We start from the raw sequence: 13,595 nt of genomic DNA on the forward strand, positions 1-13,595 counted from the left end.
CCGCCATTTTCTTTTCACTTCATTGCCATCGTTGGTGCTTTCGTCACTTCCCTACCCCCAAAAAAAACCACCCACACTGCAACAACCCCTTGTCAGGGCCTCACTACTTAGCCCCAAAAAGTCATTAGCTTGTCTCGTTTATCTTTTAATGAGTGTAAAATAAAAACGACATGGGAGCGGCTGCTTAACAGCTCACCAAAAATTCCGAGGCAGAGGCAAATTATCGGGCTGTTAAGACTGCACAGCCCACTTTCCCATTTTCTCACTTTCACCACTCGACTTTATCTCTATCCAAAGTCAGAGGCCAAGGAGCTGGGTAATCTAAAAAGGCCTACTAATAGGCAAATGCTCGTCATTAACCCGATATCCGGAACAATGTTGCCATCCATGAGCATGCAAAAGAATTTATCGAGAGGAAGGCTTCAAAGGACGTTGGCTTTAGGCATTCGACATTATTAAAATCTATAGCTTATACTGAATACTAATCTTGTAGATCTAATGAAAAAGAAATGAAAAGGCATTTAGGCACTACGGATTTACCTTTTTTACTTAAAAAGAAATGAATATCTAAAGCAGTTAGAAAATATTTTAATTCACCTGATAAATACTTATTCAAATTAAAAGTAACCCAGAACACAGAACTTAGGGTAAACAAAATGTAAAGCACTAACCTCAATTTAAAGTTATAGACAAAAAAAGAAATTAAAGAGTCTAAAAACCAACCTCTTAATACTTAACTGTTCATATATGTAAACAACTTACCAAATTGTTGAATATTTTAGCGACTTAAATCCGAATTTATAACCTTGCAGTCTCAGTATGACACCATAATCCGATAGAATAGATTTGAACAAGAAAATTAGATTTTATTTTCCCTGTGCGGTTTAAGCATTTTTGTGCTGCTGTGCACTGGCCATAGTTTATTTAGTTTTGCGCTGGATTATAAGCGAAATTTTTTCCCTCCACTCTTGGGGATGCACCGGTCTCCATGTTTCTTGAAGATTATGGTCCGTTCTTCTATTTCCATCCAACTTCCGTCATTTGTTTGGCTCTCTCTTTAAAGCTTCTTCCTAACAACCCGCTGTTTTACCATTGGAGTTGCTGATGCTGCTCCTAATCTCCAGCTTCTACTTAACATTAAGCTTGCCTTTAACCAACACTTGCACACAAATCAAGTATACGCACTGGTGAACGGCGACTGACCAACAATGTTTTAGTCACTCCCCGAAGGAAGGGAGCCATTTCCCAGCTCCCAACTCCCAGACTGCCCCTTCCTGTTTATTCTTAAGCTGCCACTTAATCCAGCCACTTCATCCGCTCCACACCCATTCCGTATCGCATGCCCCCATACCATTCCCTTGGATAAACAGCCACGCCCCTTTTTTCTGGATTGGGTTTGCGTGCTCACCGGGCGACGGAATACTGGGAATACCGGTTATACGGAAAACGGTTACGGACTACGTTACGCATATTTTTTGTTGCTCCCGGTTTCCTTATCCTCGTTTTTTTTTGTCGCTACCGTTTGCCCTTAATTAAATATTAAATGCGCCTAATTGCGCATTTCATAACTCAGGCAACGGCAGGTAATTAATTATTTACGTTCAACTAAATTGAGCAGCACCAGGCACACGACTCACGCACAAACTTTTGGCGCCCCAGGCCACCGAAAAACAAATATATATGGTATGGTAAAAAAAAAACATCGAGCCATGGATGGATTTAACCCATGTTTTTTGGGGCAGGGGTAACATGTAAATTAATATGTCTGCGGCAGGCAAAAGCGATATACATACATCTTAAAGAATTAGGAGGCCTTGAATCCGTAAACAGTTGACTTAACATACGTGACTTTGATGTTGAAACTTAAACTAGAGGACCCCGCGGGGCATTTAATTATGCAAAACTCCAGAAGAAGCTAGAATAGTGCTGCTCGTGCATAAAATGAGCGACTGGCATGATTAGCTTCGGCATTTCGCACACAGATACACACGCACACACAGGAAAGTCCCCCAAAAAACAATCCGAAAGCATCGAAATTAAAACCGAGAAATCACATAGCTGCCCGTCCATTGTTCGGCCACAATTTGCACAACTTTTGGCAGCCAGTGGTTAGGAAACTTTCACATAGAACATAGAATACACACAGAAATAGTAGGGCTGCTACGACGATGGGAACTTGCTCCAGAAACTATTTTCATAAATAGCGGCGACCAGCGCCAAATGCAAACAGAGTCCGTCGTCCCGACGTCTGGTCTCCTGGTTCGTCCTTCGGTGCCACGCCCTCTCCAGGACACCAAACGCCCTCGGAATCACATCGGTAGCCATCGCCGCCGCCTTCTGGCCAAAACTCCTGACAGCCGCCGGACAGCCGGCGTGAATCCTTTAAGTTTCTTTTGTTCGGAATGTACTAATGCCGGTTTTTCACTATGTGATTTATCGGTTTCGAGGTTCACAGTTCGAGTTTCAAATGCATTTTCCATGTTACCCGGCTCTGGGTCCGCTGTCAGGCTTTGGGACTCCGAGCTCGAGAGCGAGAGCAGCTACAACGAACTTCAAATGGCTTTGGGTTACCTCTCATTTCATTCCGGACTCCGGAGCATTCAAGCCCATCCCCGCGTGGGTGGGCCAACTATTTGGCCTTAAAATTGTCAACTCATCTCAACGAAAAGTACTTTTTGCCTGCAATAATAACTGAATGATAAAGTTTTCGTGCGAAAATGGTTGGGAACAAATTGGACACACGTCGAATTTCAGCAAGTCAAATATTCTATAACATGAGCTTAAGTGAATGGAAGTAGCTTTTAACGGCTAGGAGTTTGACTTTACATTTCCAAAATTGATAATATATAAGATCTTTTAAAGAAACTCTTATACTAGCACTTTTAGCTCACACACTTACAATAAAGGTGTTGCCAATATTGGTTTAATCTTAAATTTGCGAGAATACTTTTAGCTTGAAAAACAAAATCGAGACTTCTTTAACCTTTTTTTAAAGCTTGAGAGTACTTTCGTAAATCCGAGATCACGAAATTGAGAACATCTAAGTTTGTTTTACTGAATACCTGCTTGATTTCTGTAATTTAATATAAGCTAGTGCCAAAAGCTAATTAAAGGGTTATTCGAAATCATTTAGGCGATTAAATTGAACGTTTGCCGGCCAGATCTAATCACATTGGCGTTGCCAACCCACGGTTGAATGAATGGATATGGAGACTACAATCGACGTGCAGCGGCTAATTAAGGCTCTGAGGTTACGGTTGCCCAAGTCACAGTGACAAACCGCAATCGCCGTTTTGATTAAATATTGACCCGAAACGGACTCATGACCACGTCTTCGGCGGCTGGCTATCGCTCTGCTGTCTGCAAACAATTACGGCTAAATTCATTAGTGAGTCGTGCATAATTAAGGGAACCAGGGGACATGAGGCGAAGGACATGAGAACACAAGGCGTGACACCTCGATGGTGGGCAATCGCTTGCCTCTGAGAGGTTGGAGATGCATAAAAGTGGTTGGTGGGGTAGCTGATGATTCGCATCCTCGGAGGAAGGAAGAAGACCGTTTGATCAGCTGTGGCATAAAAAAGAAATCAATGTCCTTGCAGGAAGTGCCTTGGCAATTTGCAATCCTTTGTGCCATTACACAAAGCTTCCGCCGTCTGTATCCTGGCAAATGGTCGTGCTCCCGGGCTCCTCGATCCTAGTTGGGTTTAGCCTGCAGCTAAGCGCTGCTGCAATCAAAGCGTGGCGTTAGTGCTCCAAACCAGCAGAAGCAGGAGCATTAATCCTTCATTGGCAATCAGGAACCTGTGATGAACTCCCTTTGCTCACCCCCACCCACCCAAAAAAAGCGGAAGTTGTAAAAACGCCAACGCCGCACAAAGCAAACATTGAAGGGTATTTTTGGGTCCCGACCCCATGGCGGGCGGCATCCTTTCCAAAGAAGATGGGGGCTAACCAGTGGCACGGAACCGATTATAGTATTTTGTATTTGGTTTCTGAATTCAGATCCAACCCTGCGGGGCATTCGTCAAACGACGCATCAACCGAGGCAATTGTTTCGCCAAGTTTCTTTCTCGCTTTCGTTTTGTTCATTATGTACTTTCAGCTCCTTTCAGTTCTTTTATTTTCGTCTCGTTTCAATTCGTTTGTCCTTGGTCCTTGGAGCAGAGAGCAAAGGGGGTTTTATCCACCCCAGAGAGGAGGATGTGGCATAAACACTGATTGATTGATTAGAGGCTTGAGCAGGAGACGGCACAAGTGCTCCTCGACTCGCACGGGGCACTAAACCTAATGAGAAGCCCTCGAGCAAGTGTCGCATCAATCAAGGACGCATTTAATGCGTTATAAGTGTGTGCGTATGATGATAGCAACGATTTCTCTTGATTTGCGATTATTGTTTAGGTGTATATGCTTCGTCTGACAGCCGGCGATTAGCAAAGTGGATCAGCGAAATGAATGAGTTTCAGGCTCGACACAGCTGACTGAATCCTTTAAGTGGATCTGGCCTTAAAGCCATTCTGGTTCAGTTTCAGTTTCATTTTCAGTTTTCCATTCAACAATGCCAATTTCCCTTGTGTCGACGTGGCCAGCTCAAGTGTCGGCGATTGGCATCATTGGGTCCGAAATCGATCCTAACTGGTCATCCACAGCAGAGCTTACCTGCTGCTGGCTCAGCATACTGGTCTGTCATGGCTTCCGCATTAGATACCGGTCAACAACCTCCTCTCCAATAACAACTATTTTTCATACACTAAAAAAATGGACAGAGTATGAGAACATTTTTCTTTAAAAAGAGATATAAAGAGGTTATGAGAGACCCAATGTATTTTAAACGAAACTATAAGTTTCTATACAACAACCTATTTTTATAGACAAGATCATAGAAATTTACTTAAACTTCCTAAAGGAAAATTTAATTTTATATTCAGCGATTTTTTCCATAAAGAAAGGATCTATTTCAAGTCATTAATTACAATTTGTAACTATAGAAGGTGCAAAAAAAAGTATATAGTCATTAAACACCTATTTTCGATCTTTATTAACACTGAAAAGAGCTTAAATTCGAGTGTAGCTGTTATTACACAAACACCAATAGACTCTTTTGTGCCAACTATTTCATGTCATTCCGGAAAATCATATCAATTGGCTCGGCCACTGGTTTTCAACAGTCAGCATGATGGCTATACAGATGGGTTCGCTGACGTGTCTGCGATTCCCCACCTATTTCATCCCATCCAATTCAACTTCATCGATATACCCACGTACAGATACTTTTGCCCCCCTCCATCATCTATCGCTTTCCGTAGCCCAATTCGTGACTGAGTCTGTTGCCCCCCTGGTAAAGTGCTCATTATCAGCTGAAATGTTGTCAATTACGGATTTTCGTTTGTTTTGTTTTGATTTGACTTTCAATTGAATTTCTCCTCGGAATTTGAATATCCGGCATTGTCCTTTGTCCTTGGCATCGTTGCCATCGTCACGAGCGGTTGCCTTCCCAAGAATCCAAATCCCCCACAGCTCTCGATTTTCCCATTTTCCCATTAAGCTGAGCGCCCTTTTCAAAGCTCACTGCTTATGATGAGCTGGGCTCTTATTGGTAAACTGCAAACTTTGTACATAAAAAATTAATTTGATTATTTTTCCCCAGCGCTTAGATTTGCGTTAATGATGCCATAATCAACTGTTTTATAGCACTTTAAAAAAAGTTAATCCAGCACATATACATGCACTGGACGTTTTATTAAGCTAAAGCTGTAACTTTTTTAATTACACCGCTGGAGGGAAAAATGTTGTTGCCACTTGGAGAGAGTGCAGAATAATTTGTTAATTTACGCTGTTTATTACGATCTACGGACCTCGGTTGCCTTTACAGGAAAAACCCAACAAAGCACATACATTAAATCAAATTATTCAATCTTATTTAACCCTCCAGAGAACACAAGGCGGTTTGGCTCGTGGCGAGTATTATGCTATGCGTAGAAATTTCAATTAAAATCATAATGAAATATTTGAAAATTTGTTTTTATCAAATTTGAGCCGGACTACAAAATTTGTGAATTCCTTATGGCGGAGAACACAAAGACAATGGCCAGCAACAAAGGGTATGCCGGGGATGGGGCATTAGTTGGGCTGGATATCAGACCCCCAGCCGGCCAGGCAACCGCAAAATAATTTCCTTTAGTGCCCCGAAAACAGAAAGGCTATTAGTCAGAGAAAGCCTGCTGCTGCTCATGGGCCAGGGCCAGGATAGGGCCATTCAAACAATAACACCGAAACAAACAAAAACACCGAAAGTTCAAAATGATGACCCGAACATAATCGACTTGCCTACAATAATATTTAAATTTAATTTAAATGCTCACATGAGGGCATTTAACAGAGTCGATCCGGAAAACCCGCAAGCAAACAAATCGATGAGGATGTCTCTCAATCTGCCGGACAATTTGCAAAACGATATGCTCGAAATGGGGAAGGTCGTTGGGCATGCAAAATGCAAAGGCAACACTTCTTCGCCCTGCGTCCTTCGTCCTTCATCCTTGGTCCCTCATCCTGGGGGTGTGTAGGTTAATGCGTTTGTTGTTTTTGCGGCAGAGGGACTACGACTACGACGACGATAACTTTGAGTCGCATGCTTAAAAGCACAAAATGATTGGAAGAGCACCCCGGTCCATCCACTCTAATGGCATTTTATTGCTGGGTTTTGAATCTCTCTATCTCTCTCACTGGTCCTCTGTTTATTTCGGGGGATTGCCGTTCAAAATTAGTACGAAAACGCTATGCGCACTCGACCTTAAGACGAAGAACGTTCAGTTGGGTGCAGTAAATGACATATAAGCCCCGACCCAGGCTTAAGTGCTTAGGGCGCCTTGAGTTAATGCTTTGATATGATGATATCATTATCAAAATATCCTCATCTGAACGTAGCATCTATATGCTGCACTGTTTGCCTGCGGACCATTTGTAACTTTTGACCATTAGCTTCTGTTTTTGCGGCCAAATGGAAGCCAAACAATTGGTCTTGCTGATTTTGTGGTCTAATTGATACAAGAAGCAGACGTCTTGTCCTGTCAGCCAAGTTACAAATGCAACCAGCAACTGACAATTGTTTTCAATGTTTTGGTCAGCAGCTCCCCGGCGCTTCCTTCTGCTCCAGAAGGCTCCTCAACGGTCCACAACGGTCCACATCCAATCTATTTCAGTTGTCAGAGACACACACAATCTCCTGAATTCAGCCGAATACAGCCCCCAGCTGTCAATCAGTGGGTGTTCTGATGCATCCGTCTGGTCTGGTCTGGCATAGCTTGGTTTGGGCGTACGCTGCGTATGCTTAATGCCATTTGGCTCTCACACACACACAGAGGATGCCTGTTGTATGCTGTTTAGTTAAAGGTTTTTGTCTTGTTTCAAACTTTTTAAGCACGTCGAGCTGTTGAAACTTACGGACGCGTGTCATTGAAAGCCTTACAAAAGTTGTCAAACGGGAAACGGGGACATAGGATGGTACTATATAGAGCCGGGGCTTCACATAGAAACAAAGAGCACTAAGATAGAGGATAAATAGACTGAAGATGGGACTAGATGGAAGAGCAACATTTCAATTTGCTGCTACTGCTGAAACTTTGACAAGTAGCCAGCCAGTTATCAATAAGCCTGAGAGCATCATCTCAAATATGATTATACTGTGCTTCAAACTTTTTCTCATGCACTGCAACTCTTTTCAGCAGCAGCAGCAGCAGAAGGAACATCAGCAGCAGATATTGCGACTGTAGCGGCAACAAACAGACATGGCCAGCAAAAGGATCCGGCCAGAGGGAGGCGAAGGACGAAGGATGAGCAACGCCAGCCGACCGGGAGCCTTGCATACGGCATTCAATATGCTGGCGTTGAGCTGGATTATAATCTCAGAGTTATTGCTCAGTGGTAAGTGTTCAAAAGACCCATATATAAATGGCATATTGCAGGGTTTCCGCCGCCTTATCCCCTTCCTTTTGGCCAGTCTGTCATGTTAAACAAGCTGAATTTATTATGCCAACTGCGTGTTGCGGGGGCGCGGTTAAAATTGATTATTTAATCTACCAAATAACTGTTTATATTATGCACTGAACTCACCCAATGACCAACCATACCGACCAAACCATTTCGACCAACTCTTCCGCTGACCTACAGTTGGGTGAAGTAGTCAATTTATTAAATGCCCCGGGAGTCGGCGAGCACTGGCCTTTGATTAATATTGGTTTGTTCAATTAAAGTTGCCATAATTTGGCCAACCACATGCCTGTCACTCCACTCGTTTCCGTCGCTCCCTGGGATCCCGATCCCACAAATCGATGAAAAGTTTTCGAATGACATGTGTGAACCGCTGCGGGGACAGTTCATTTATTGAACACAACTACCCTTCGAGGCTGAAAATGGGCATATTTATTACGGGCTTTTATGTGACAGGATAAGAAGGATATGTATTGCAAAGTATCAGGAATTTAAAAACCTTTTCATTTTAAGCAAGTACCGGCAGTTGATTAAGTACTGGTTTTGTTTAACAAATAAATATGATATCTTTTTATATTGATTAATCATTAAGTACAAATCATAAACAATAGATGATGATGAATAATATAAAACTATTTAAATGTTTTCTAGAAAACAGTGATTTTAGAAAAATCAAACGATATTTAAAAAAAAAACCCATATTTCTTTAAAAATATGATAACCAAGTTAACAGTAAAGTATAGTACAACTTTTTGTTCAGTGTAAAAATTCCGCCATTACATATATACATATGTTGTGTATCATATGTAGATATGTATGTTTTGGACGTACCTGTGTGTGGTGATTTCGCAAGTTTTAAGTCCAAGTTCTAAAAATGGAGGCCTTCAGAAACGTTGCTTAGCTTACCAAACTTGCTTATTGCCCAATTATTAGGAAACAATATTGTTAACAACATCTGCGAGAAGATAAGTACAAGAAACACATATGTAACTTTTGTCTTATTGTAAATGTTTATCACGGCTTAGGATTTCACAACGAATAAGAAGAAGACAGCCGATAACCAGGGCTGCAACATTAAATATGCGATCAGCCTATCGATATATCGTTAAGTCACGATATTTTTCGATGGTTGTAGAGATCACGGTTTTCTCCTATTTGAAAAATTGGTTTCAAAATGCAAAGTTTTATATAATTATTATAACTTGCTTTACTGTTCACTTAACCATAATGAGATTTCAAGAACAATTTTCCGCATTTCCCACTTTAAAAAAATGGCATGAAAAGATAAATTTCTCTCTTTAATCGTTTTAAAAATCATTTAATTTGAATTGCATATCCCGATAGCAAAAATAACACTTTCAGCTCTTCACTTAAATTAATTTTGCACGCTGTGCTTATGCCATAATCATATTGGCATATCTCTTTAGTGGCATTTATTTAAATTTTCAATTGATTCGAATGAGCCATGTTTAATGTTGATAATTGCGGGAAACTCGTGTTGAATTCCGCAATTCACCGAGTTCAAAATGAAAAAGGCGAATCGAAATTGAAACGAAATGGAATAAAATAAATAAATTGCTTTAAGTGCAAGTCAAATTTGGGCCGAGCCCCTCGACTTTGTCATAAATTAACATGCAAGTGGAGTTCCCAGTAGTTCGGCGACGGATCCCTTTCCTTTTCCGCCTGGTTGGGTAATTGGGTTTTATTTCAACCCTTTTTTATTTTTATTTTTTATACCGACCATCTCCCCTTTTTGCCCGTTGGCCTGGGCTTAATCGAATTCGTCTGGTTGCGTATGCGCCATGTGGGACTCGTCATTCGGAGGGCTCTACGGTTAAACGACTTTTGGGACATATCCTTTAACATTAATGTCTGCCACCGCACTCTTTCAGCCCACTGCCTGAAGGACCTGAAGATATTTGTGCCGGAGGCCGTCCTCATGGGAAATGCAGCGACATTGTCTTGTCAATACGATTTGGAGCAGGTAAGCGACACTTCCTTGGAGGAAAAGCAGCGGTGGTAACAATACGGCTGCGAAGGATATTGTCGTCGGCGGCATGCTTAATTATTATAATTACTTGCACTTTGTCTTGGCGTCGCCGTTGCCTATTGTCCTTGCTGCTCCTGCCGCTCCTGCAGCTGCTCCAGATCCTGCTGCAGCTCCTCACTTACCACTCAGGCTTTTCATTAACGCATTTTCCTTCCGTTCCTCCGCAGGCGGCGCTCTACGCGGTACGCTGGTACTTCGGACAGGAGGAGTTCTACCGCTACGTTCCCCGCGAGGCCAAGCCCACATTTGTCTTCGCCGTCGCCGGCATTAATGTTGATGTAAGTTAAATTAAGCATGGGATCGCACAATGTGCACAAACTGCTCCTTTTTCCAGCTATTAAGTGAGATACTCCTTGGGTTTCAAAGTATTCGTGTAGTATCAGAACGAATTTGGTTCCATTTTATCAGTTCCTTGTTTTCCTTTTAAAGAAAATGATCTTAACTTTAAAAATAAATCAAAAATTACTCCTGTCTGTATACTAAACTCGAATACATACCCACCAATATTTAAATTAATTGGATTTACAAAACTTAACTTTGTTGGAACTTTAAAACCGCAAAAGAATTTCTGAATACACCAAATGACAAAGAGTTTGATATATCAATTTAATATATTTTAAACAAAAAACTTTTTTTTAACAAAGCTAGTTAGGAAAATTCTAGGATATATCTTTAAACTGTAAAGTATTTAAAAACTATCCGTAACTTCCTATAATTAACCATTGATATATGCGAATAATCTTCTACATACTGTGAAAAACAATAGAAATTTTGTACGATTTTTTAAATTAAATCAGTACTTGGTATCTCTAGTCGGGGGTCTCGATTACACATATTTCTCTTTTTTTTTTTGTTTTTTTCTCGCCTATTGTCGGCTTAATGGACAAATCACTGGAGCAGCAGGGCATGTGTTTCGTTCGGGCCGAGTTTGCATTTCAACAAATGCAAAATGGGAAAGCATTCAAATGTTGTGCAAATATTTAAATGCGGACAATGCCGGGGCTCTTGCCTCGGGCAGTTGCAGTTGCAGTTGCCGCTAGCATCTTGCCGCCTCTTTCGGTGTCACCCATTTTATTTCTATTGCTGTGCAATATTTGTTCACTTTTATTTACAATATTCGGTGGTGTTTTGCATTTACAAGTGTGCATGTGTTATCTGTGTATGAAATATTCCGCTCTACAATTTGGAAAGTGCCACCACACACACACACGCAACTGGCTGAAATATTGCTAAAAGTGCAAAATAGTTTATGGCGCGGCTGCTGGCAAACAAAACAAACAAATAAACAAACAAGTCAGGCGGGTCCAGCAGCAAGGAGCAGAGGATAGAATAAACCACCTAGTACCTAGTGGCAAAAAATGCCCGGCATTCGCTTTCCCATGCTGCACTCATTAATAAAAACAACAGCCGCAAAGTAAGCGATAAATTATTCGACCAGAGTCCGGCGTGAAAAGTGGCGAAATTTTTCCGACACCATTTAAAAATCACCGTTCTTCTTCATCTGTCTTGGAAAATTCATGGGGTGGCAAGATGGGTTTTAAAATAAGAACAAGTAGTTTGTACATGCTACTAAACATTTTCAGTAGTTACAAGAAGATACCGTAACACTGAAATATACATATTTTAAAAATATAGGTTTATTTATATATATTTTACATTGTGTTTTATAATTTTAAAAATTATAGATTAAGTTCAAAAGATACTTTGGGAAATTTTTAAACTAAAGAAACCATAGATTCTACCAATACATTGACTTGAAATATAAATTTAATAAATAAAATAGGGTATACACACTCCAAATATAATAAATACACATGAAGGCTCTTAAAAATACAAAGTTTTGTTCAATACTAGCTTCTATTCTGCCTCCAAAACCCAAGATAAAATATATTTAAATTAAAAACCCGATAACATCTGCTTTGTGCTGCTGGCTGATCAAGTACTTGTATTTAAATAGCCAGTCGGTGTTGAAACAGCGTCAATTTCCGAGGGCTGTGAAAAACGAATCGATTGTCGTATAATCATAAATAAATAAAATTGAATTTACGATGAAAAATTCGTGTGGACGAAATATAAATTGAAAACTCATTCGTCCGCACATAAAACTGCAAACTCATTTACAAACACTTCGGGCCACATTTTTCAAATGCGCCGAAAGGGGAACCGTTAAATAATCATAAATAATGGCATAAAGCGAGGGCAAAATGATGGAGTAATGTTTGTTTTATGTAAGCGAAACAAAGCAATTGAGGGGGGTGCTTTTGGAGGGTTGCTTCATAGAAATAATTTGGCCCCGACTTCCGTTTCCTGTCTGCGCGCCATCATTCCAGCAATATCTATTGGTCTTTTGGCCATCGCCATTCCGACTGTGTCGATAATGGCGTACTGGCCACATCAATCAGCGTGGACTTGATTAATTTGCTTTGATTGTGTCTTTAATTTGCACTCCCAGTGCAGTGTGGCCGAAACAAAAGGAGAGAGGCATAAGAGAATAAAATGGAATAAGCCAGAATACAACCAAATAAAAGGAAATAAAATACAAATAAAGCAAAGTAGCCCTTGCTCAGATGTTAATTTGCCACTAATTAGCATTCAAAGGCATTTTTGCACTAATTAAATATTTCGATTGCAGCATCGAAGGTCCTTGGAGCTTTTGTGGGCGTGGCTGTGGGCTGTGGCCAGTGGGCGTGGCAGTGGCGTGTTAATTATTTCCCGATTTTCTTCCCTTTTCGCCCCAAACCGATTTTTATTTGGCCTTACATCGCCAGCGAATTGGAAACTATTCAAAAACACACAAGCACACAAACAAACCACCAATGCATTGCAATGGCATTGAGGTTAATGTGAAAATTTTTGTAGCCTACTTATGGCTGCCGCTGCTGCAGATGGAAACTCATTTTAATTTGAGCAAATTTCCACTCCACTCCCGAGCAGCAGGAAAAACTGCTTGAGACGCAATCAGCCGTGAACCGCAGAAGGTGAAAAGCGTAAGAAAAGATGGGAAATCCGAAGAGAGTGGAGCTGGGGGCCTTTGGTCGATTGCATAATGCAAATGATTTAGCCAGCGTGCTCGCTGTGCAATTAAGTTTGAAGGTTGGCCATAGTTTTTAGACCCCAACCCCTCACCGCCCCAATGATGATGATGCCCCATGTTAAAAGGTGGCTTTTGAAAAGTGCAAAAGTGCAAAAACTAAATAGTAAAAAAAAAAAAAAGAAAATAGCACTCTACACCACGGGGCAGCAACAAATCGAAATGAGGCGCCACCAGCTGTGTTCTCCAACTTAAATTGATAGTTGCCGGCACACTAACGAAGGCAAACGTCAAAGGCCAGGCCACAAATGGAAATGGAATTTTTAAGTTATGCCAAGGCAAGTGGGCCAAATGAGGGGAGGATGGGGTGAATACTAGATGGTGAATACTGGATGGTGATAGCATAGCCAGCTACGAAATTGTGGCAAGTGCCTTAATTGAGATTAAAACATTATAACTTGACTTGTTTTACTTTTGCTAAATCATTTCAAACAGCTAAACACGCTTAATGAGAAAAGTTCCGGCCGT

At 41.0% G+C, this 13,595-nt stretch overlaps 1 protein-coding gene and 1 long non-coding RNA gene across 7 annotated transcripts in view; one reads left to right on the forward strand and one right to left on the reverse strand.

Moving 5' to 3' along the window:
- The window catches only part of LOC118877714 (uncharacterized), a 119,679-nt gene extending 110,678 nt beyond the window's left edge, over positions 1-9,001 (reverse strand). For 3 of the 4 annotated variants that reach the window (XR_010654410.2, XR_011604117.1, XR_010654412.2), the window contains exon 1: positions 8,818-9,001. This is a non-coding gene — a long non-coding RNA (uncharacterized lncRNA). The remainder of the gene's footprint in view (positions 1-8,817) is intronic. The other variant, XR_010654411.2, reaches the window with a different exon arrangement.
- The window catches only part of beat-VI (beaten path VI), a 69,638-nt gene that overhangs the window by 46,826 nt on the left and 9,217 nt on the right, over positions 1-13,595 (forward strand). For 2 of the 3 annotated variants that reach the window (XM_036817602.3, XM_065866401.2), the window contains 3 exons: positions 7,725-7,920; positions 9,879-9,970; positions 10,204-10,314. In XM_036817602.3, the coding sequence (XP_036673497.2) occupies positions 7,785-7,920; positions 9,879-9,970; positions 10,204-10,314 (339 nt within the window). In that variant the 5' untranslated portion in view covers positions 7,725-7,784. Of the gene's footprint in view, positions 1-7,721; positions 7,921-9,878; positions 9,971-10,203; positions 10,315-13,595 lie in introns of all 3 variants that reach the window. The other variant, XM_065866400.2, reaches the window with a different exon arrangement.

This window comes from Drosophila suzukii, chromosome 3 (genome assembly GCF_043229965.1).
Source record: "Drosophila suzukii chromosome 3, CBGP_Dsuzu_IsoJpt1.0, whole genome shotgun sequence".
Taxonomy (NCBI): domain Eukaryota; kingdom Metazoa; phylum Arthropoda; class Insecta; order Diptera; family Drosophilidae; genus Drosophila; species Drosophila suzukii.